This window comes from Mustela nigripes, chromosome 10, assembly GCF_022355385.1.
Source record: "Mustela nigripes isolate SB6536 chromosome 10, MUSNIG.SB6536, whole genome shotgun sequence".
Classification (NCBI taxonomy): Eukaryota; Metazoa; Chordata; class Mammalia; order Carnivora; family Mustelidae; genus Mustela; species Mustela nigripes.
In genome coordinates this window covers 42,401,035-42,424,284 of record NC_081566.1, presented here as the reverse complement: position 1 = coordinate 42,424,284, position 23,250 = coordinate 42,401,035, and the positions used below count along the sequence as shown (strand labels likewise).

General features: G+C 58.1%; 1 protein-coding gene across 1 annotated transcript in view; it reads right to left on the bottom strand.

Moving 5' to 3' along the window:
• Positions 1–267: 267 nt before the first annotated feature.
• Positions 268–23,250, bottom strand: part of CNTN2 (contactin 2) — a 33,020-nt gene continuing 10,037 nt past the window's right edge. Inside the window, exons 3-23 of the mRNA XM_059413224.1 lie at positions 19,621–19,765; positions 19,317–19,492; positions 19,068–19,163; positions 18,477–18,686; positions 18,091–18,190; positions 16,359–16,534; positions 15,821–15,957; positions 15,231–15,360; positions 13,447–13,597; positions 13,192–13,319; positions 12,687–12,862; positions 12,053–12,173; positions 11,351–11,509; positions 10,787–10,936; positions 8,710–8,780; positions 8,160–8,394; positions 7,718–7,830; positions 6,194–6,380; positions 5,340–5,452; positions 4,726–4,894; positions 268–4,362 (exon numbers count right to left, since the gene is read on the bottom strand). Coding sequence (XP_059269207.1) covers positions 4,253–4,362; positions 4,726–4,894; positions 5,340–5,452; positions 6,194–6,380; positions 7,718–7,830; positions 8,160–8,394; positions 8,710–8,780; positions 10,787–10,936; positions 11,351–11,509; positions 12,053–12,173; positions 12,687–12,862; positions 13,192–13,319; positions 13,447–13,597; positions 15,231–15,360; positions 15,821–15,957; positions 16,359–16,534; positions 18,091–18,190; positions 18,477–18,686; positions 19,068–19,163; positions 19,317–19,492; positions 19,621–19,765 — 3,053 coding nt within the window. The 3' untranslated portion in view covers positions 268–4,252. The remainder of the gene's footprint in view (positions 4,363–4,725; positions 4,895–5,339; positions 5,453–6,193; positions 6,381–7,717; positions 7,831–8,159; positions 8,395–8,709; positions 8,781–10,786; positions 10,937–11,350; positions 11,510–12,052; positions 12,174–12,686; positions 12,863–13,191; positions 13,320–13,446; positions 13,598–15,230; positions 15,361–15,820; positions 15,958–16,358; positions 16,535–18,090; positions 18,191–18,476; positions 18,687–19,067; positions 19,164–19,316; positions 19,493–19,620; positions 19,766–23,250) is intronic.

Below are 23,250 nucleotides of genomic sequence, written 5' to 3'. Positions count from 1 at the left end.
GCCGTCCATGAACACCGTTTACGCCCGGTGGCAGGTGAAGGCAGCATGGGCTGGTACAGGCCTGCTTCTGGCCTGCGTGGCCCGCTTTACTCTCCCACGGCCTCATGCTTCCCCCTCCCAGGCCGGCACGACGCAGCAGGGGACAGTGGCTGGGACTTCCCTGGAGCTGACTGTGTGAAGGGGGCGGGCATCGGCCACAGCCTGGGTTAGAGAACAGGACAGGCCGTGGGCTCTAGCCGGACGATAAAGACCCACACGCGGCAGGAGCCAGCTGCCCCAGCACGCTGAGAAATCATCTTTATTTAAGCACTGCCGCTACCAGAGCCAATAAATAACTACCGTCACAACATGTACAAGAGAGGCGAACAACAGGCTGGCCAAAGTGGTTCCCATCCAACAAAGACGGGGTCTGGTCAGGAGGGTCTGATGGAGCCCTAGCCCTCGCCCAGCCGTGAGCCTAATTCTGCAGGCCCTGGATGGGGTTGGGTAAGTTGGGAGTCTGGGGGCCGAGCCAGGGTGTACCCCATCGGAGGGCGCTAGGCTCCCTGGGGCTCGGGGCAGTTCTCTGGCCTATCTTTCCTCCCTGCTCCAGTTTCCCTTTACTCTCCTGCCTTCTCAAAGCCTACAGCCCTATATACAGTTACCGGACACCTCTTTCCATGGAGCTTCTAGAAGTGCCGTACAATTGCCCACCTAATCCCTCACACCCCTCCAGGGGCCTCTCCAGCAACCTCTTGCATCCCACGACAACACCCAGCTTAGGTCTGACCTTGGGAAACAGGGCACCACACCCGGGCCTCGGAACCAGGTTTGAGGCTAATGCTCGTCTGGCAGCGCTAGCCCACCCCTCCAGCCCGGGAGAGAAAAGAGTCCTCTAGGTGGGGAGGAGATAAGGCAGTGAAACATCCTTAGCCAGCTGGGATTCTTGCCTCGAGGAGCCTCCGTGGCCCCTGGGGCTGCTGAGAACATGCTTCGTGACGGTGACTGGGGTCATTACCCCTCCGGGACTGGGCCGAAGCAGGACGGAGCGCCAAGACTCTTCCTGAGCTGACCTCAGAATCGTGGTCCTGGAAGGACGCTCAAGGGCATCCGCTCACCCTCCAGACTTCAGCGGGCCCAGACCCCAGATCGACAGCCGTCAGAATTCCCCAGCGTTTCCCTAGGAAAGGGAGCAGCCTCTCCATCCCTCATCCCGGGCTCTTGTTACAGCCGCTCTTCCTGATGTCTGACCTCAGGTTCTCCTGTTATTTCTATCAAAACAAAAAGAGCCCCTCCTCGTGGCCTTTCCTGTTTCCTGGCCCATCTCTGCCATTTGGCGGCCTGAATGGGAATGGATAACCTGACCTTGCTCGCCCCCAAGCCCCTAGCAGGAGAGAGATCCTGTCCCTTTGAGGGTGAGGTTTACATCGAGACTGTTAGAGCAACGGGGACCAAGTAGCCAAGACCAGGGGGCAGAGGGCCCTGCAGGCTGAGCCTGAACGTATGCAGAACAGAGAGACTGTCCCCCACGGCCCTGAGGCGTCTGCAGGCTGTCTCTGTCCCTAGTCCTCAAGGCACTTACTGGCCACTAAGCTGTGCAGTGCAGTACTTGTCTGTGGCTCTTCCTGTTGTCGCCTCCTCCCAGGCTTGGTCAGTGGGAGAGGAGAGATCCAGAATCAAGTACTGACCACAGCAGGCGCAAGACTCAGCCCGAGCGAGCAGAGAAGGTGGAAATCAGAGGCCCCCCCGCCCCCCGGGCAGGCAGGGGCTCTTCTGTATAAAGCCACCTCAGCCGAGGACTGTTCTGTTTTATACACTTGCATGGCCTCCAGTCACCCTCTGTCTCACTGGACCTGCATCCGTCCCCGGCCTGACACCTGAGGTTGCCGGCACACGAGTTTCGGCGCAGCTCTCATACCCCTGGCAAGTTCTGGGCTGAGTTTTCTAGTTAAAAGCCCTTGCTAGGTTTTCCAGACAGTCTGCTCTCCTCTCCTTTGCCAAGGGGCCTCATTAGAACGAAGGTTCTCACTTGCGAGTGTCTTTTGCCTCAAGCAAGCTCAGGAACATCAGCGTCCCGCTCCAGGTGAAGCCCTGTGCTGGCTCAGCCTTCCCGCCAGCAGCTACACATCCTGTCCCCCTGCTTCCCCTGCCACAGCCCCAGGCAGTGAGGAAAGCCTCAGCTAAGCCTCGGAGGAAGGCTGATTTTTACCCTCGGCATCCCCTTTCTGATGGAACTGGGGGCCAGGAAGGGGTCTCTGCGTTCAGAGTGCGGTCACTTAGCTGAGCCCCCAGCACCTCGCGGGGGGAGGGGGCAGAAGGACAGGAGCAGGTGCGGAGGGTTTGGTCAGCGGCTCAGGGGCTCCAGGCCCGGGGCCAGGGGCGGGATGGTGGGTGCAGCGGTAGCCCGGACAAGGGGTGTGAGCTAACGTTTTTAAAAAATCGTAGCGGGTAAACATCAACAGAAACCTGCCCAGGAAAATAGAGCAGGACTTAAAAGTTAAAAACCCATAACAAAATAGAGCTCTAACTGTAAACTACAGAAGCCAGGCTCTGGGGTCCTCCACGGGTCTGTCCCTTATGAGATGCCTGTCCCGCTGCTCCCGGATGTGAAGGGCTACCTGTTAGAGCGTGGGCTTTTGGAGGTTTCCTGGTTGTGCCATCACTGCTGCCTGGATTTGGGGAATCCCTGTCCTTGCTTTGGCCCCTTTACTTGGAACAAGGGTAAGGGCAGCAGGAGGCCTCAAGCCAGCACCGCATGTCCAGGGCCTGGCAGGAGCTTGGCCTAGAAGGCGAAGGATCGTTGCCTCCTGGTGAAGGACCCAGCCATGCCAGTCACCCCACAATCACCCACCTGGACCTCCTCATAGCTCCCTGCCCTTCTTAAGACCTTCTTAACCAGGCCGTAGCCATTCAGAGCTGCCCCCTTCCTCTGGACAGACAGCTCGGAATAGGAAGGTAGGACAGGCTGTGTGACCTTGGGAGGTCCCTGACCCTTCCGTTTCCTCGTCTGTAAAGTGAGGGGCTGGGGCAGGTCTAGCTCGAAAGCCCCCTCCAGCTCTGATGTCCTATGATTGGGAATGGACCCAGAGCGCGTGATTTATTAATGCCTTTTTCTCCTGGGGAAATGCAAAAGAGCAGTCGGAGGCAGCTGGGGGTCAGGTCTGGCCAGGTGGCCCAGGGCATCCCTGGGAGCAGGCAGGGCCGTAGGTATCCTTTGCCCTTCTCAGAAGACTCCCGACTGCAGAACGCATAGAACAGATGCCACCTTCCTGTCCCAGGCTTGCGGGAGTCGGTGCTGGAGAGTGGCGGCCCGAAGCCTGCAGGCTGAGCAGGAGGAAGAGGGTGGGCGCGTGAGCCCTGTCTCCCGGCTCCTGCCCACACCCTGGAGGGGCCGTGCAGGATGGGTCTTGGTGGAGTGGGGGACCTCCCCAAGATAAGCCCTTTTGCACTCGGCCACCAGTGGTGGCTTCTGTCACTCTGGGGGTGACAGGATCAGGTTGGCAGTGTTGGCTAAGACAGCAGCGTCACCTGCCTTTGGGCTGTGCCTCAGGCCAAGTCTGGTGCCCCTTTCTACCCAGTGTCCCAGCTTCTCAACCCCTTTGAGCTCCCACCCTTGGCAGTCTGGAGGACCCTTCCCCAGAGCTGCAGGGACTCAGGCTCCTGGCCTTGGACTTTGGGGCACTGGTTTTCAGCCACCTGGGTACGTGGCAGGGGCCCCTAGGGGCATTGAAGACAATGTCAGGGTCCAGCTGTACAGCCCCTTGGGAAAGTAGGGGAGTTCTTGGTCCTGGGTCTGGCTCTATCCTTATACTGAGGGACATTGATGTTTATGCTCTGTCCTACTGTGGCCCATTGGTGTCTTCCCACTGGGCCAGGCACTCTGCTCAGGCGGCGGAGTCCATCTGCGGGACAGGAGCGCCATCTTCCCCAATGTGCCGATACGTGGTTTCAAATCCCCTTCTTCCCATGGGCCTGTTCCTTCTGTCCAGGCGCCCCAGAGGGCCCAGGCGTAGGGTTCAGTATCATCATGGAAGTTACTGCCTGGCGTCTTTTGATTTAAAGAAAAAAAATCCTTGCACAGGTTCTATCCTGCGGCAGAATATGAAATATCCTACCTCCTACAAAAAAGGGCACTGTTTAAAGTAGGTACTGAAAGCCAGCCATTCTCAGGCACAGTGTTGGGCCACCTTGGCATCAGGCAGGGCCAGGGCCAGCTGGCTGTGTCTGTCAGAGGCGGGGGTCCGGCTGTGGCGGAGAGGGAAGGGTGCCAAGATCAGAGCTCCAGGTAGCCTACGAGGACCAGCATCGCCATCGACGGGGCAAGGATGGTGCCGGGATGTGGGGTCGGGCTGATTGCAGAGTTCTCCACCATCATGCTTGTGCCTGAAACCAGCAGGTGGAAAAGTGGGGCTGTGTCCGCTGGGCTTGGGGCCAGCCTGTCCCTGCCCCACCCCCAGGACAGGATCCACAGGATTTTGTAAGACCTTTGCTTCTGTGGTCTAAAGACTGGCTCTGTACCCGGTGAAGGGCGTTCGCTCCTCCCTGGCCCTCAGGGACGTGGGGGCGGGGGGGATGGCAGGGGGTGGCACAGTGCTGGGACTCGGTTACACTCGGTTCCTGCCCACCTTCCCCTGTGCCCTGGGGGTCTGGCTGAGTTGGGGTTGGTTTGTGTGGGAATGGTTCCTTCATCAGGCATCTGCATGGACCCTGATTCTCCTGGGGAATAAGGCGGGGGAGAGCCAGCACCTCCATTCCTCACGATGTGGACTTCCGCTGGGATCCCATCTCCTCCAGGCCCTGTGGTCCGAATCTGCACCAGGGCATGACCAATGTCTTCCGGAACGGCAATGTCTATCCAGTTCCTGCTGGTGACATGGAGCGTGGGAGTCGGGTGTAAGTCGTTCTGGTACAGCATCTGTGGGGAGGAGGGCAGCCAAGGTAGAGCTTACTCACACCGGCTGGTTCTTCTCTCTTCCCCAGCTCTGGGCACCGGGACGTGCCCATTCAGTGCTGGTCCTCACCCTTCCCGTTACCTGTTGACCGGGAGCAGACCCTTAAATAAACTCCTCATTAGAGGAAGGACAGGTTGCAAGGAGCTGAGCCATCTTTGCAGACTCCTTAGGGCTGGAAGGACCCTCAGACTTCACCTAGGCCCCTCGAGCCCTGCCTTCCCGCCATCCTTCCTTCAGCCCCCTTTCTTCTGTCTCTGCTACAAGCTCTCTGTATCTTTTGGCGCCAACAACCCCAAATTCTGCTTCCGTCGGACTCGGACTTGCTCCACACTGCAGCTCCCTGTGGCCGCGGGAAACGCAGAGGCCCAGGGCCCGGCCACTCGGTGCCTGCTGGAGCCCTTCCCTTACCTTATAGCCCGTGACCGCAGACTCATTTCGGAGAGGAACCACAGGATCCCACTTGATGCTAAGACTGGAGCTTGAGAAAGTCCACGAGATGTTGCCAGGAGGGCGCTGTGGAGCTGCGGGAGGAGGGAGAAGACTGAGAAATGTTCCCAGTGTTTCCTCCCCAGCCACCCCCTTGCCTTAGCCAGTCTTTTTCTATGAGTCGGCCTGCAGCCATTACACCCAGAACATTCCATCACAGCTGCCTAAGAAACAAACTTCAGGAAACTCCAAAGGCTGGAGAAGAGAGATGCTTCAGAGCCCATGAGCTCACCCTATTTTTTTTTTTTTTTTTTTAGATTTTATTTATTTGACAGAGAGACAGATCACAAGCAGGCAGAGAGGCAGGCAGAGAGAGAGGAGGAAGCAGGCTCCCCGCTGAGCAGAGAGCCCGATGCGGGGCTCGATCCCAGGACCCTGAGATCATGACCTGAGCCGAAAGCAGAGGCTTGAACCCACTGAACCACCCAGGCGCCCCATGCTCGCCCTATTTACATTAGTTTTCTTCTTCTTCTTTTTTTTTTTAAAAGATTTATGTATTTAGAGAAAGAACGGGAGCCTGAGTGGGAGGAGGGGCAGAGGAAAAGCAGGCTCCCTGATAGGCAAGGACCCCAATGCGAGGCTTGATCCCCGGACTTTGGGATCATGACCTGAGCCAAAGGCAGACGCTTAGCCAACAGAGCCACCCACATGCCCCTAATCTCATTAGTCTTGCTGCCTTGTTTCTGTCCAGGCCCGGGCTTGTGGCCTAGAACATTGGTCTTTTCACCCGGGAGTGGGTGGTCCTAGAGGTGCTCCCACCCTCGGGAGAGACTCACGGGGCTTCATGGTGGTGGCATTGGCAGAAGGGCTGGCGGGCCCAGTGCCTGCCCGGTTGTAGGCCCGCACGGTCACGTGGTACTTGGTGTTGGGGTGCAGGCCAGTGACTCGGGCACTGGTGTCCAGCCCCGCGGTCCTCACGCGGTCGGCGGCTGCTTCCTTGTCCCCGGCCTTCCAGTAGCGGATCTGGAGGGGGCAAGGGGAACCTGTAGGATCAGCAGCCAAGCCCCCACCTCGGGGAGGGGGGGACCCTGACCCTGGCCCTGACCACCAACATTCTGTTCCTCTCCTGCTCCCTCTGGTCCTCGTGACTCAGTCTCAGGTCTCATAACATGGACACTGGGCCACGTGCTCCAAGACAGCAGGGCCACGTGCTTCCCACTATCATTAGCAGCCTCTGGACAAACCGCAAGATCAGTGAGGGGATGTTACTACCGCAGACTGGGAGGCAAAGCACCCGAGGACCAAGAGGAGGTGACCTTGGGTAAGAAGGACCATCTGACCACTGGACTCACACCCACTCAGAAGGCTCCCAGCCTCTCTTCTTCCTTGAGAGGAGAAAGAAGTGCCAGGGAAGCGAGCTAAGGCGGACGGAGGAGGGGGCTGCTGCCTTTTCGGCAGCCACAGAGAGCCTGGTCCAGGGGCAGCATGGAGACTTGGGTGGAATGAAGCGGCGAGGGGCCAGGGGACGCGTGGGGCTGGGCACAGACTCCTCCCGGGGGTGGGGGGCTGGAGAAACCCAACCCCACTGAGTTCTCTCCAGGATCCCGGGGGGGGCTGTGCTGAAGCAAAGGAAACGAGTGTCTGTACTTGCAAAGCAGTCCCCGCCCCCACCGGCGAGCTGATGACGGCTGCCGGGTAAAGACGCAAACCATCATCATATTAGCAGGACTGGTTACATATTCATCCACAAGAAGGACACTTTGGTGGTGTTACCTCCTCAGTGCAGCTTGCCTGTCCCACTGCGCTCAGACCCAGAGCTAAGGCTGCTGGAATGGAACGTCCAAACTTGCCCTTACGCTCGCCTGATCCTTCCCCCTAGGCGGTGACATTTCTTCCTTTCCCTTCTTGCTCTTCCTACTGCTCCCTCTTGCTCTCTGTCCACTCCACAAGGTGCTCCAGCATGAAGTCACTGGGGGCTCAGAGCTCAGGCCGGAAACTGCTGGGCCCACCGTTCCCAGGGACAGGACGACCAACGGGCACGAGGAGGGGACCATGCTCTCCTCTGCAGGCTGACGATGCTAGCTAACTGGGCTCTGGTGTGAAAGGGACAGGCTATGTCCCTTCCGGAACCTGTGCAGCTCTCCCAGCTTCCAGGGCTGGCTCTAGGCAAGCACTGAACTTCAAGTCTATCCACAGGTCAGTCTTTCGCTCTAGACCTGGGGAGGGGCTTGGCTCAGGCTACCTCCCCAGGGCTGCACGACGACGACAGCAGTGAATGAGTAATCCCAGGAGGAGCGACTAGTGAGCTCTGAGGTGCCCCTAGCCCCCCTTCCGATCCCAGGACCCAGGGCAGTGCTCACCTCGTATCCCAGGAGGATGCCGTTCGTGTCCTGCTGCACAGGTTCCCAGGTCACGTTCATCTCTGAGGAGGAGACCCCCTTGGCCCAGACCTTGGTAGGGGCCACCCTGGGCTCTGGGGACCGATACAGAAGGGGTTTGGATTCCCCAGGGCCTCCCCGTGTCCTGCAGAGAAGCTGCCAACAGGGGCCTGCCCTTGCTTAGGATTTCTGAGAACCCAGGGCCCTGGAAGAAGGTCACCTGGGGGTTCCCACAGCCTCCCCCAGGCCACTCCTCTTCCCATGGAGCCCCCCTCCCCCTCCCCCAGGCCTGTGGGGAGACAGGGTAGCCAGGGAATGAGGCCAGATGCCCCCTTGTCCCCTCCCGTACTCCCCACCCTGACGTGGAACTGAGCTGGGGTGTGGGCTGCGCCCTGCCCCACACACCCCAGGACAGGTGGCCCACCTTCCTCGGCCGAGTACACCAGCGCCGTGAGGCTCTCGGGCCCCTCCCCGCGGCGGTTGTAGCTGCGGATCTTGACCTCGAAGGGCGTGTAGGGCCGGACGCTGTCGTTGCTGTAGACGAAGTGCTGGGCGTCGGCGCCGGGCACCCGGGCGGTCTGCCAGCCGCTGCCGCCCTGCCTGCGGAAGGACAGCAGGTAGCCGAAGCCGTCTCCGTTCTGGTACTCCCGCGACATGGGCTGGGGGGCGAGAGCGTGGCGTGGGCGAGGGGCCGCCGTGCGTTTCCCTGCGCGGCCTCCCCGCCCCCCACCCCAGCCTCGGCCAAGAGGGGCAGCCCCAGGGTTCGGGGGCCTTGGCAAGTTTTCTCCTGCAGTAGATGCGAGGGGAGGGAAGGGGGTGCCATTCACCCGGAGTCGGGGCTGCACAGCGGCTCAGTCTGGGTCCTGTCTACATGCGGTGCAATCTGGAGATGAGTGGGGACAGGGGGTGGGTGGGCAGGATTTGTCCCTCCAGAGAGCTGGAGGCACAGTTCTGCCTCTGTCCATGCAGCTTACCGTCCAGTTCACGATGAGCTCTCCAGGGGCTCCACCCCCTCCGCTGAGTCCCGAGGGTGCTACCGAGGGGGCTGTCAGGGCCAAGGGACACAGATGTGGCTGGTGAATGCGCAGTGACAGGGCAGCAGCCTCGCGCCTGTGCCTGTGCAGCAGATGCATGGGGACACCCCTAGTTTTGTCCTCCAACAGGACCTCTGGATGTGGGCTCTGGAGTCAAGGGAGACCTGACATCAGGTCCCACCTCTGCCACTTAACTAGCTGTGTGTCCCTGGGCAAGTTACTTAACCTCTCTGAGCCTGATTGCCCTCTCCGTAAGATAAGGATAATAATGTTTCTCTCCAAGGGCTCTCAGAAGAATAAATTCAAGGACGATGGTGCCCAGCTCGTGTACCAGTCCTTGCTCTGTTATAGTCGCTGCTCCACAATGATCTTTGTCATCTTCTGTCAGTTTAAACTAAATAACAGAGACCTACTCCAGTTTGCTCTAAAACGAGGGGAATAAATAATCTGAAACTGCAGTTAATGAAAAAAAAAATTTCTTTCAGGTTGCAGGGGGTTTTATTATGATTTTTCTCTCCATGGCAGATTTAATTTCCTAATTGTCTCTAGTATTCAACAAAGCTGATATTAAAACAAGACTCTACTTAATTAGATCAGGAATCTTGGCAGGGGGTAACTTGGCTGGGTGTCAAAAGAGTTCTACAGAGAATCCAGCAATGGGAAACTTATCACTTGATTCTGATGCCAGGAGCTTAGGGTCTTGTGATGTGCAAGGGGTGCTTAACCACACTGCCCACGTGGTCCTGTTAGCTGGGCGTTCTCATCACCCTTGTCAAGTGGAAAAACCAAGGCCCAGGGGCGCCTGGGTGGCTCAGTGGGTTAAGCCGCTGCCTTCGGCTCAGGTCATGATCTCGGGGTCCTGGGATTGAGTCCCACATCGGGCTCTCTGCTCAGCAGGGAGCCTGCTTCCCTCTCTCTCTCTCTCTCTGCCTGCCTCTCCGTCTACTTGTGATTTCTCTGTCAAATAAATAAATAAAATCTTAAAAAAAAAAACAAACAAAAAACCAAGGCCCAGAGCAGTTAAGTGACGTGCCTAAGGTCACACAGCTAATAAATGGAATAGTTCAAATTTGAACTCAACTCTTCTGATTTGAAAGCCCATCATCTTAATTCTGCATCCTGGCTGTCTTTTGCTCACCAACACCTGGGATACCCGAATGAAGGAGATCACTCCCCTCCCTTCATTTGTCTCTCTAAGAAGTTCAACCAAAGAAGGGGCTTTTCCTGGAATTCCTTACTCTGGAGAGGTACCAGGTAAAAATGTTGACTGATTGGAGAATTAGCCTGGGGCTTATGGGAAGCTGTGTTTAAAGGACATAAGAAGGCAGACCCTTACTACACATGGGAGGCGGGAAGCCTGGGAGGGCTGATTCCATTTGCCCATTGCAGAACCCCAAGGCTCTCATTTTGGACCTTCAGCTGTGAAAATCTGGGTGGGCAGGTGCCCCTCCTGGCTTTTCTCTCCTTCCTTCCCCTTTTAAGATGTGATACCACCTGCCTTTCAGGGAAGCTTGTGGGAAGATAGTACATTCCACCTGCTCTAAAGGATTTAGAGACACGGACTGCTTCTCTACACACACACACCTTCCTCATTAACTGGTTTCAGCAGCTCATGCACTGCCAGGAAGGACATCTGCCCATCACCCACCCCCATGGTCCTGAGTTCAAGTCCAGACTCTCCTCCAGACTTTGATTTTTCCATTAAAAAATACACTTAAACCTTTTATTTTGAGATCATCCTAGATTCATATGCAGTTGTAAGGCTGACTCATTTTTTTTAAAATGAGGAGTTTGGACTGGATGGTTCTTCTAGCCCCGACAGGCCCAGGCTGTGGCCCAGGGCAGAGTGCGTCGCGTGAAGCAGGGGCCTTGCCCTGACTGTGTCCCTTTTTCTCATCTGAAGCCTGGTGAGCAGGGTGGGAACTCCCATAATTGCTCCTCCCCTGGCGTTCCCTTCCAGGAGGGCTTGGGGCTGTGCCCAGACATGACTTCTCTTTGGGAACCCCAGTAGTCTGACCTGCTTCCTTGGTCCGGATTTTGCTAGAGGGCCCACTGGGCTCGCCGGTGCCCAGGATGTTGCTGGCTAACACCCGGAACTCATAGTCCATCCACGGCGTGAGGCCCAGCACCTGGGCGGTCTCAGCGTTGCCCTCGATGTTGGCAGGATCTGCAAAGGACCCAGAATCAGTGTGCTGGCACTGGTTAGTTAGTCGATATGGAAAGGGCAGGGACTGGGCCTGACTCACCTTGTATCCGGCCCTCATGGTGGTGCCTGCCATACTCAGTGCTCAGCACCTCTTTTAGAAAGGATGGGAAAACTACTAGAACTCCCTATCCCAGGACCTTTGCTGATGCTGTGTGCATCAGTGGGAATGCCAGAGATGGTCTGTCAACGTTCCAAGGACACAGACTGAGTGCTGCTTTCTCCAGCCCTTTCCCCACTCTCTTACCGCCCGTGGGACCGCCTCTCCCAAGGGTCAGGGAACTCCCTGCAGGCGGAGGACCTAAGCTTTTCCCTTTCTCAAGTTCCAGGCTCAGCCAGGCCTTATCAGCACTGACCTGGGTGGAGCCTCACACTTACTGGTGCGAACCTGCTTCCACTTCCCTGCAGGTGGAGTGCGGGCTTGCAGGGTGTACTTGGCAATGGGGCTGTGGTTGTCGAAGCCTCGGCTCCAGCTGAGCTGGACGGTGGTGTCGCCAATGTTCCTCACCACCACGCCTCCGGGGGGACCTGGTGGACCTGCATCAGGGGGTCAGAGCACAGGGAGTCAGAACTCAGCTGCTCCAAATTTGAACCAGTCTCCTTCAGGTGGGCTCGGGCTGGTGCAATACCCAGAAGTGGACAGCAGAGGGCGCACTAAACACGCATGGGGTGGGAGGGCCAGGAATGGGGACAGCAGTGAGTGGCAGGTGCAGTCTGGGATGTTGGAGCGATGTGTCCCAGGCTGGAGGGGCTCACAGAGGCCTTCGTGCAGAGATGTGTATGGATCCCAAAGCCTGCCACCACCAGGCTTTGAAAACTGCTGGCCTCAGCAGAGTTCTCCCGCCTTAGGAAGGGGATTTTTAAAATTGTGGCTTTGGAGGAGGAATATTCTATTTAGAACCTTCAAAAAACCATGGGATAAGTTTGGCTCCGGCTCTGGGGACTTAGAAGCCCTTCTCTCTCAGAAGCCCTTCCCCCACAACTTTCTGGGAGAGGAGGGGAGTTAGGGAGCACAGGTCAGAAGAGCCCAGCCGGCCCCTGAGAGAGTGGGGGCAGGGCCGGGGTGGGAAACCCCATCACCTCGGACCAGGACTGTGGCCTCCTTGGACGCACTGTCCACCACCGTCTGGGCCATGCACGTGTACTTCCCGCCGTGACGCAGCTGGGCGTTCAGGATGGTCAGATCCCCAACTGTCTCCTTCTGCACATGGGGGACAGAAATTGGGGGGGCAGGTCAGAGGAGGGGGCCCCTGCTAGTGCAGTGAGGCATGAGGTGGGGCCTGGAGTCTCCTGCTCCATTATGTCCATGGACCCCCTCGGCATCTTGGGGTTTTGGTTTGTTCAGTGGAAGAAATCCGCTTCTCCTCTGTTAGTACCACGGGACTGAACAACAGTTTGTTATGGAGACAGTCAACCATGGTCCAAGCTGATGATGTCATTTGCTTTGGGGTCAGGATGGGGAAGGAGCCTTGCTGGGTGCCTGGCATTCCAGGTTTGTTCCTAATCCTCTTCTAAATGTGTCATCTTCAGGTGGGATCCAGGGAACTGCCCATCCAAGGAAGGGGGTTCCTCCGAATCCTAGGATAGTTTGCCATCATGGCATTCCTCAGGGAATGGGGAAAGGCTCTGGAGTAGTCACGGTTAAGGACATCTTGAATCCCCTGTCTGTCCAGAAGGAGGGAGGAGCTAAGTGTTGTCTGGCTTCAGGCCTTACCGTGCTGGCCCTCCGGTAGTGCCCCCCGGGCTTATCGAGGTCGATGGGGAAGTCATCCAGGGTCCAGATGAAGGTGAGGTCCATGGTGGGGTCATGGGAGGCGTGGCACTGCAGGGTCAGGCTATCCCCCAAGTTGATGTCCGCACTCGAGGGGGCTAGGGTGATCTTGGTTGCATCTGCCAAAAGAAACGACATCCCGGGGTAGATGGAGAGGGAAGAGGCCCAGGCAGGGGCAGCAGGGCAGGGTGAGAGCATTGGTCTCTAAGCCCCGAGGAAGAGAAGAGGCAGCATGGCCACCAGGATCTTGACCTCCCAGGAGCCTCACGAGTGTGTGAGAGGGAGGCAGGAGTAGATTCTGGATGGTGGCAAGGGGTGGTCCCAAACGAAGTCCAGTCCCAGGATAGCCTCAAAACCGAACGTGGAGGAAGGTGGGAAGACAAGAGCATGGTGGCCAGGAGGGACAGGCACCCTGTGGCAGCTGAGCCACCTGCCGTCCGCCCCTCACCTCGCACAGAGAGGATGCCCGTGCTGTTGGCTTTCCCCATGAAGTTCTCAGCAAAGCAGGTGTATTTGCCTTCATCTGACCGACTGATGTTTCTTATGATCAAGGTGCCATCCGGAGTTACGGTCACTCTGCAGCAGGAACAAAGCAGATCTGGCCAACTAGGGTCACACTGTCGTCGTCATCACGGGAAGGGGACTCGCCTGCACGGTGGGTGAGGAGGACCAGGGACTGGTTCAGGTGGAGGAGGGGTTGTACCTGCTGCTGTTGACCAAAATCTCGGTGCCTTTGCTCCAGAGCACCACGGCCTTCGGAGCTGCCCGGGGCTGACAGGGGATAGCGATCTCTCCGCCGCGGGCCGCAGGGATCAGACGCTTTACGGGGTTCAGCCTGAAGTCGGGGGCCAGCGCTGGAAGGAGAGGGGAGTGTCCTGCAGTCACCCAGGGAATCCTAACACAGCCCGTTGCCTGGATGAAGAGGTCCGCCGGCCCCATGCTACACCCTACGCATCCGTCGAGGCCAATCCACAAGTGACTTGCAGCAGCACCACTGCCAAAATACATGCGGAGTCCAGCCCCGGCGGGTCACCGCCCCCCAACTGCCCCCATGCTGGGCCAAGCCACCGAATCTCCTGCAGAACTACTGAAAACCCCCTAGTCCGTCTCCCTGTGTTTGCACTTTCTCTCTCCAGTCTCCTCCTCCACTCTGCGGGCTGGCGTGTCTTGGGAGAAACTCGAACACACTCAGGAAGAAGTCCCAGCCCCTCACAAGGGCTCACAGACACGACCCTACCTCTCCACCCACGTCTCACGTCACTCTCCTTCATCGATTTCTTTGATTTTTTAAAGAATTTTTATCTATTTACTTGACACAGGGAGGGAGCACAAGACGGCAAAGTAGCAGGTAGAGGGAGAAGGAGAAGCAGGCTTCCCACCGAGCAGGGAGCCCAATGCAGGGCTCGATCCCAGGACCCTGGGACCATGACCTGAGCCAAAGGCAGACGCTTAACGACTGAGCCACCCAGGTGCCCCTCTCTCCTTCATTTATTATGCTCCAATCATCTGGGCCATTTTCTCTCCTTCGAGGATACCGAAGATTTTCCAGCTTCAGGACCTTTGCACTGGCCATACATTTCGATTAAAAATCCCTCAGATCTTTGCATGGCTGGCTGCTTGTTAACACTCAGGTCACACTCCGAATGTGACTTCCTCCGAGAGGTCGAGCCACCCTATCTAACTGGCCCACCATCCTCCTACCGCTCTGCTGGTTTCTTTATACCATAATTTTCTTTCAGCTGTCCAAACTTATTTAATTACATGATTTTGTGATTGTCCCTCATTCTCCACTGGATTGTAGGTTACTGGAAGGCAGAGACCTTATTTTTCATGTTCACTCCTTAGAAGGTGTTGAAAAAATAAATATTGGTTGAAGGAACGAATATACGAATGAGTCTTAGTCAAGCTCACTACAACTTGACAAGGTAGGTATCACTATACCCATTTTGCAGATGAGAAAACCAAGGCCCCAAGCGCTCAAATCATATAACTAAGAACACTAGCATCAGCTGACATTTACTGGGCACCTGTTCGGTGAGGGCCAGGTCCTCTCTGCTTTACCTCTATCTCATTTCCTCTTCCAAACAGCCACACAAGGGTGGAAGTTCTATTGCCCACCTTTTATACATCAAGAAACCGAGACACAAAGAGATTAAGTTGCCAAAGGTTGCACAGCAGACAGGGCTGGTTTAAACACAAATCTAATTGAGTTGGTTGCCAATGATTTTTGCCCCCTTGTTTTTGCGGCAGCCAACGCTTAACGCTAATCGTGCCAGACACGGTACAAGCCAGAGACCCGTCTTCTGGAAGCTTGCAGTCGAGTGTCTCATCTCCTTTCTTCGATCCCTCTGCTCTGCTCCAAAGTCATTGGAAAATGAAGGCAAGCTGCCCCTTGCATATGTGTGTTTAGAAACACTTCCGTTCAGAAGGCTTAAAGCCCCTGCCTGAGTGTCCCTGCCGACGTCCCCCGCCTCCCTGGGCCCGTACCTTGCACGGCCAGCTCAGCGCTGGCATAGATGGTGCCGTGTTTATTCTCTGCCACACACTGGTACATGCCGGAGTCCTCCAGGCTCAGCTTGGAGAAGCGCAGGTCGCCAGCCAGCACCTCCACACGGGACTGTACCAAAGACAGCAGGGGCAGGGCATGAGGGGGGCCTGCAGTAGAGACTCGAGGCTGCCACTCCCTCCCCTCCCCTGTCGAGGCGACTCATTTGCCTCCAGTCCCATCTCAGGACCTCCTGGAATCCCAGGACTCGGGTCCCCCTGGGCCCCTGGATATCAGCACGCTGAAGCCAGAGGGACACGGTGACCTACTCAGGACCACACAGTGATTGTGTGACTCAGTTGTGCCTGGATCCAGGTCTCTGGGCCCTTCAGTCAGGACTCTATCTGGGTGACCATCCTGTGGCCATATGAATCTGGGGTGGAAAGAAGCACCTAGAACCACCCGGCCCGTGGTGCCTTCATAGTCCCAGAGAGACGGCCCAGGGTGGTGCAGTCAGGGAGTAAAGTCCGGAAGGTGAGGGAACCGGATGAGCGGAGCACAGCTGACATGTGGGAAGTCCCCAGTCTCCTACCTGGGAGGCCAGAGGCTCCCCGTTCCGCAGCCAGCGCACTGTGGGCCGGGGCTTGCCAGCCGCCGCACAGCCCCAACGCAGATTGGAACCGATGTCAGCCTCCATGTCTGAGATCACCTTCAGCCACTCGGGCTGAGCTGCGGGGCAGCAAGAGAGAGAAAGGCCTGGGATGAGCTGGATGGAGCCTCCTGCTCACCATGGACCCGGATTTGAGGGCTGCAGTTCCTGTGACAGACAGCAGAGGGCGCCCTCGGCATTCCACAACAAGGTCGCGGGAGAAGCAGGCTGAAGAAAGTGGGCCCTTGCCGTCTGTGTCGGAGCTGTTTGAGCAACTTAAAAGCATTCCAAAGCCTTCCATGTGCTCTCTGCACCCCTAAGTGAGGCTCTGAGTGTCTGTTTCTTCTGTTTCCACACCCAGTGCAATCCTGGGGCGGGAAGGCTTAAGCCAGGGGCCACCCGGGGCCCCTCCCTGACTTTCGGATCTGCTTCCTAGGGGAGCAAGAGTGAAGGCAGGGGGAGGGGTGTCCCGGCTGTGTACCCTGCACGATGATGCGGCCCTGGACGGTGTCGCGGCCCTTGGAGTTCTCCGCCTCACACTCGTAGGTGCCCTCGTCCTCGAAGCTGACGCTGGGTATCTGCAGGGTGGGCTCGGCGGTGGCCCACTGGGGGGACAAGGAGCCGTCCACTTTGCGCCACTTGATCTGGGGCACGGGGCTGGCAGAGGAAACAAAGCCAGAGCGGGTGGGCTGCGCTAGGCAGACTCCCTAGTGCCCGCAGATTCTCCCGCACTTGGGAGGTGCTGGGCAGGTGGGGATGGGGAGGAGGCCGGAGGGAGAGAGGCAAGAGGGGAGGGCGGGGCCTCTCGCCGGTAGGCTCAGAGCTCAGGCAGGGGAGAAGCAGAAAGTAGGGTTCCTCTCGTCTCCTCTCCCCTGCAGTACTTCGATACCAGCAACCTTCCTTGTGTCTGTACCCTGAAGCTGGCTTGCCCTCCCTGCCCCCACCCTGCACTGGCCACTGAGCCTCTTCTGGGACAGCCTTCCTCAGCAGTGGCCTGTGACCTGGGGCTCAGTGGGTCCCCTTCCCCTTCTCCCCAACAGACCTTGCCTTTACTTTTCAAAAGGGCTCTACTTATTAGTAACTTGTGTACTAAAACGGACTAAGGTATCAGTGAGTCTGAAAGGGTTAATATATTAATCGTCCATGTACTTTTTTTTTTTTTTTAAATAGGTTCCACACCCAATGTCCAGTGTGGAGCCCAATATGGGGCTCAAACCCAGGACCCTGAGAGCAAGACCTGGGCTGAGATCAAGAGTCAGACACCTAACGGATTGAGGCAACCAGGCGGCCCCATGTGCTTTAAATATGAATTTTCTGGAAGCCCAATAGCTTTTCACAAAACAGGGACATCCTGGGTATCCACAGGAGACATGAGGAAACAGAACCAGTGTGCAAATCACACTGTTCTCCAAACATTTGTTGAGCACCTGCTATTTGCTTAGCCCTGTTCCAGTGAATCCTTTCTCTGGGAGAGCAGGATTTCTATTGCAGTTTTTATAAAAAGAACTGTCAGGGGTGCCTGGGTGGCTCAGCGGGTTAAAGCCTCTGCCTTCGGCTCAGGTCATGGTCTCAGGGTCCTGAGATCAAGCCCTGCATCGGGCTCTCTGCTCAGGAGGGAGCCTGCTTCCCCCTCTCTCTCCGCCTACCTCCCTGCCTACTTGTGATCTCTCTCTCTCTGTCAAATAAATAAATAAAATCTTAAAAGAGAGAGAGAGAACTGTCAGCATGCGTAGAACGCTCACTAAATGCCAGGCACTGTTCTAGACATGTCACATGTGTTAACCCACTTAATCCTTGGAACAACCCTACGATGCAGGTACTTTTTATAACAGTTCCCATGTACAAATGAGGATGCAGAAGCACAGAGAGGTTAAGTAGTTTACCCATGGCCTTGCAGCCAGCCAGGGACGGAACCAGGACTTGAACCAGGCAGGCCAGGTTGGGGTTCATGCATGGTGCTCCCTGCCTTCAGCCTGGGATGCTGTTCAGGCTGTCCCCTGAGCCCGTGCCCTTTTGCTGGGAGCATCCAGTGTGTGTCAGGCCCCTGACATCATGATGCTTTGCTCAGACAGACTGTGCTCATGAGGGGTGGTCCCTACCCACTGCCCCCTCTCTGCTAGACCCTGCCTGCCCTCTCCCTGGGGTCCTGTGGGCCCCCAAGGGGCTCTGACAAGGTGCGCCCTGGCCTGCCCCCTCCCTCCTCCACCACTCACTTCCCAAAGGCGAAGCATTCCAGGGTGACTTGCTGCCCTACTAGTGCATAGGTCTCTGCCGGGAACCGGGCCTTGATGCTGGGTGCGAAGAGCCTGGGATCTGGGGAGAGAGGGAGTTTGCTGACCAGACGCAAGTGATGCGGGCCAGGTGCTCGTGGGCTTCGAACTGCAGCATGGCTCAGAGCCGACTCCTTCTTGACCCCTGTTCCCCCTACCTGGGGGCCTGGGCAAGGGTCTTGGGCCCTGCAGCAGGAGGACCCAGAGATCCAGGCCCCAGACCCTGGGCTCTGTGAGCCCCCTTCCCACCCTCTGAGAGGAACCCTCTTTTCCCAATGTCCGCCGACCCTTCCAGCTCTCTGCTCCCCACCATGCCCCCCGACCCTGACCTTCCGCAGCCAGGTTGAGCTGAGCGAACTTGCTGAAGACGCTCTTGGTGGAGAAGTCCATGTGACTGGTGGCCAGACAGGAGTAGTTGCCCAGGTCTGAGGCATTGGTCCGGGCAATGTACAGGTTCCCCGTGGTCTGGGACACGAAGTGACGCCCGTCCGTCGGGATGAAGTTGGGGAACTCGTTGAGGAGCCAGCGGTAGGACAGGCCTATAGATAGGACATGGGGAGATTGAGAAAACCATGGGGTGGTAGGCTAAGGGGGCAGCCATGGGGAGGACCCTCGGCGTGCCGGTGGGGATCTCTAGACCTAGTCCCCAGGGCTCCGGTCTCCAAGCTGGCACTGAGGGGAGCCCTAGGAAAAAAAATGTGGCTTTGCCTCTGCTCTCAGGGTGCTCCCAGTCTGAAGGCAGGGGGAGGGGGCCCAGAGCTAGAAAATGGCAGACCGTGAAGGAAACACAAAATCGTTTTAGGCAGGGGAACCAGGGGGTCTGTGTTCCCAAGGGTTCCTCACCATCTTTTACTCCAGCCCTGGGTGGCTGGAGGTCCCTGCTGTGCCCTGCCTAACCATGGGCCAGGGGCCCGGCTCACCTGGGTAGTGGGCGGGCGGGTTACAGGGCAGCATCACACCCCAGCCTTCGTGGGTTTTCACCGGGTCTCGCTCCTCTTTGGAGAATTCCTGCAGAACTAGAGGTAAAGACCGGGCACTTGGGCGCCGTCCTCCAAGACTGGGGGCCTCTCCCCAGCCGGCCTCCATGGGACATAGTCCCTGCCCTTTCTGGACACCCTTCCCAGCCCCCTATGGCCCTCCCCAGAAGTGCAGCCCTCCATGGGTCTCACAGCCGAAGCGGAGGACAGCCTCTCTGCTGACGACGGTGCCCACTGGGTTGGAGGCCAGGCACTGGTAGACGCCGGCGTCCTGGGCCTTGGTGGGGTTCATGATGACCAGGTTGCCCCCCACCAGCTGGTGGCGGGAGCCGGGCTCCAGCTTCATCTCTGTACCGTTCATCTTCCACCTGCAGCGGGGGGCAGACGGGGAGCCTCCTGAGTCCTGCTTGGCCGCACCCAGCCTGGGGGCAGGGCTGGGGTGAGGAAGAGCTGCACGGCTGCCCGGGGCCTCCAGCGCCCGCCGTGGGGGGCTCACCTATAGGTGGCTGGAGGGCTGGCCCGGGCACGGCATGCCAGCGTCACCTTCTCCTCCGTGGACTCCTCTGGGAATAGCAGGCCAAGAGGTTGATCTTCGAAGACTGGCCCAAAGGTGGCCGGGGATCCCCGGGCTGAACTCCGAGCTGTAGATGGGGGACACCACCAGAGGCCTTAGGGCCTAGGGCCCAATAGAGCAGTGCTGTCCCACAGGACATTCTTCGAGGATGGCAAGATGCCATGTTCTGCACTGCCCAATATCGTAGCCACGAGCCCCAGCCTTCAAGCCCTCCAAATGTGGCCAGTGCAGCCAAGGAAGCCAAGTTAAAATTTTCTTTCATTTTAATTAATTGAAACCTGTATTTCAGCAGGCCGGGCAGGCCCCAGTTGGCCAAATTAGTTGAGTAAATCACCCCTCCCACACTCAGGTATGGAGCACCTGCTGTGTACCTAACACCAGACTAGACCGTGTTGCAAAAATGAATAAGACACAGTCCCTCTTCCTCGAGAGGCCTGCAGTCCAGGGAGGGAGACAGAGGAGGACAGGACAAGGTGCTGGGAGCTGGGGCCGCAGCTGGGTGCGGGGGCCCTCGGGGCAGAGGGAGCTGATCTGTAGGTGTGAGAGGCCTGGGAAGTCATGGGCCAAAGAGACGGGGAGAGGATGTGTGTCCCTGGGGCCTGATGGTCCTTCTGGGCCCATGGCACATGCTCCGGCTCGTGGCCTCTTACTGGCCATGACGGAGCCCTTCTGAGCCTCAACAGCTCCACCTGTGAAATGGAGCGAATACGAACTGGCCACCCAGGGTCTGGAAGAGGGCTCAGTCTGGCCCGCGCTGTGTGCTCTGGAAATGTCTGTGGGACCCAGGCATGGAGCAAGGTGGAGGGTACGGGGAGAAGGAAAGGCTTATGGGATGGGCATGCAGGTAGCTTTGGGGGGCATTTTTATACCATTCTGCTGTGGCAATTGAAGAAAGGCCCTGGAGACAGCATGACTCGCTTGTGGTCACAAGGCAAGTCTGTGGCACACGCAGGTCTAGACCCCAGTCTCCCGAGTTTGCTGAGCACATGGGTGTCGCTGGTGCAACTGGAGTTCTCGTGCCCGGCCCCCTGTCAGGGCGGATGCCTCTTTCTCCAGCCAGCATTGTTCCACGCCAGCAGGGCGGGGGACACCGAGGCACAGAGGGCGGTGTTTCACACCTTCCTTCCCACGGGGGCTCTGCTCGCTCACTCGTGGGGCCTCGTCATGCTTTGCCTCTGTGGTGTCGGGCAGGAGCCAGGCCACCCCTAATTGGCTCCTACCCCTCAATGCAGCTGGTTTCAGGCCCTCCCTGGTGGGTCGGGGGATCCCCATTAAACAATTAGTGTATCCAGCTGCTGGCCCGTTCCAGGGGTGGGGGACGCACACTCCCATGTCACAGCTGAGGCCCAGCCCTGGACCTCGGGGGAGGAGGGCAGCTGTTAAGCAGCTCTCTGAATGAGGAAGGAGGCAGGACTCCCTGAAATGGCATCCCCCATCGCCCTCCCCGCCGCCCCAGGCCTCAGAGGCGGCAGCCGGGGTGCCAGCATCATCTCGGTTGGAGAGCCCCGCTTAATCCCAAGTTAATGATGGTGGTGGAGGGTAGGGACCCCTGCCCCAGCTGGGACGGCCCCAATGGGCGGGGAAGGAGGGCTGGCGGGGGTGGCCGGGCTGCTGGGAGCCACTGGGAGCCACCTCGTGTTATAAGCGCTTCCAGTAACTCTGGGGATGGCGGGGGGTGGTGACGGGGCCTGGGGTGCACTGAGGCTTTGAGACTGGCTTTCTTCCAGAAAAAGCTTTGTCCTTTGCACTCAGCCACATATGCACCCTCGGCCCAGGGTCCACCCACATGTCTTGCCCACACACACTTCCTTACATGCACACACGCGTGCACGCACACACACACACTTACTTCTCTGAGCAACTCCCATAGTCAGAAACACATTCATGCACACATTTGTGCCCACGCACGCCCAGCTACAAACGTCTGTGTGTGCTTATTTACACACACACACGCATTCATACTGATAAAAACAGGGGCTTTTTACCGAGTGCTTACTCTGGATCGGATGCCACACTCTGTATTTCCTCGCCTAACCGCTTTATGAGACAGGCACTGACATTTCCTTACTTCCCTCATGTGGAAACTGAGATGTAGGAAAGTTCAGGAACTTGCCCCACATCGCACAGCGAGGAGGAGCGGATTGGGGATTCGGAGCCCGGCCAGCTGTGCCTGTGGCCCGTGTCCTCAGCCACAGCGGCTGTGATTCTTTCCCCGGGTTCCCATCAGAGCCTTCCGAGGCCCTGTCCTCCCCCACCTCACCCGGAGGTGCCTCGTGGGCGCTCCCTCTGGAGGGCAGCTGGGGCCGGGAGCCATCGCTCTCACTGGAAGGCTTTCCACACGCATCCGTCATCCCCCCAAACGCAGCACCCGGTCCAGGCAACAACTCGCTGGCATTGGCACTCTCTTAAACATCCACAAACACACTCTCCTTCATCCCACACCTTCCTCTGAGGCTACACACACACACACACACACACACACACACACACGCACGTGCGCGCCCTCCCTTGCTGCCTGTGTTTCATATTCTGATGCGGATTCCCTGTCCAGGCAACTCTTCGCCCCCAAACATGGGCATCTGGAAGCCCAGAGGAAGGGGCAGGAGCACCGAGAATGTGGAGGGGCCTCCTGGCCGCCTTTCCTGGCCTGGGTGCCTGGGACCCACGGCTGCTTCTCCAGAGCAGGGTAGTGAGTGGAGACAGCTTTTTCTGGGAGGGGGGAGAGCCAGTGATGGATGTTCCATGCGGGGATGGGCCCCCCCCTTCCCTGGGCCTTTGTGCATCTCTAGGTCTAAAAGTCTGGCTGCTGCCCACACCCCTGCCTCAGGTGTTGTGGTCCCAGCCCTAGTGGTCCCCAATGGGGTGGGGCAGTGCTGATGCCCCACCCCCCCTATGCCTCTCCTCTACTGTCTGGGGGGGGGGGCGGTAGCCATCGGGCGTGGGGTGTGTGGTGGCTGTCTGCTGCTCTGTGCAGCTGGTTTCTGCCCAGCCGCTGCTCTGTCCCTGCCCCGGGGGGTGAGGGTACTGGGAGGTTCCGTGGGGGCCTCTGGGTCAATCCCGCTTCCCTGCAGCCTCAGGGATCTGGGTGCAGGCCTGGAAGGCAGTTAGGAGGTAATGAGAGCATCTGAAAGTGTGCCAGTGGAATCCTCCCCAGTGAGAGGGAGAGAGAACCTAAAATGTGCTCTGGAACGGGGTGGGGGAGGAGGGAGGGAGGGAGGAGAGTGAGGGCTCTTTCTCCCGCGGACGTCTTTATAGAGGAAAAAAAGCATCTCTGGATCTGGGCCGGGGGTCAGGACAGAGAGGGCAAGTGGTGGTCCCAACAGGCCCCTCCGAGCAGCGGGGGACCACCCTCCAGCTCCCGGAAGGGCTGGGTCTCCAGCACCTCCTTCCCCACGGGCTCCCCGGGGGCCGGCCAGCCTGGGTCTGGGCCCGCGGTGCCCTCTCCTGCCGGCCTCCCTCCCGTGCTCTCCGTACCTCCTACCCCACGGCAGCCCTGCCTTGAGAACTCTTGCTGGCTCCCCCCACCCCGGCCTTCTGCCTCAGGCACCCCCC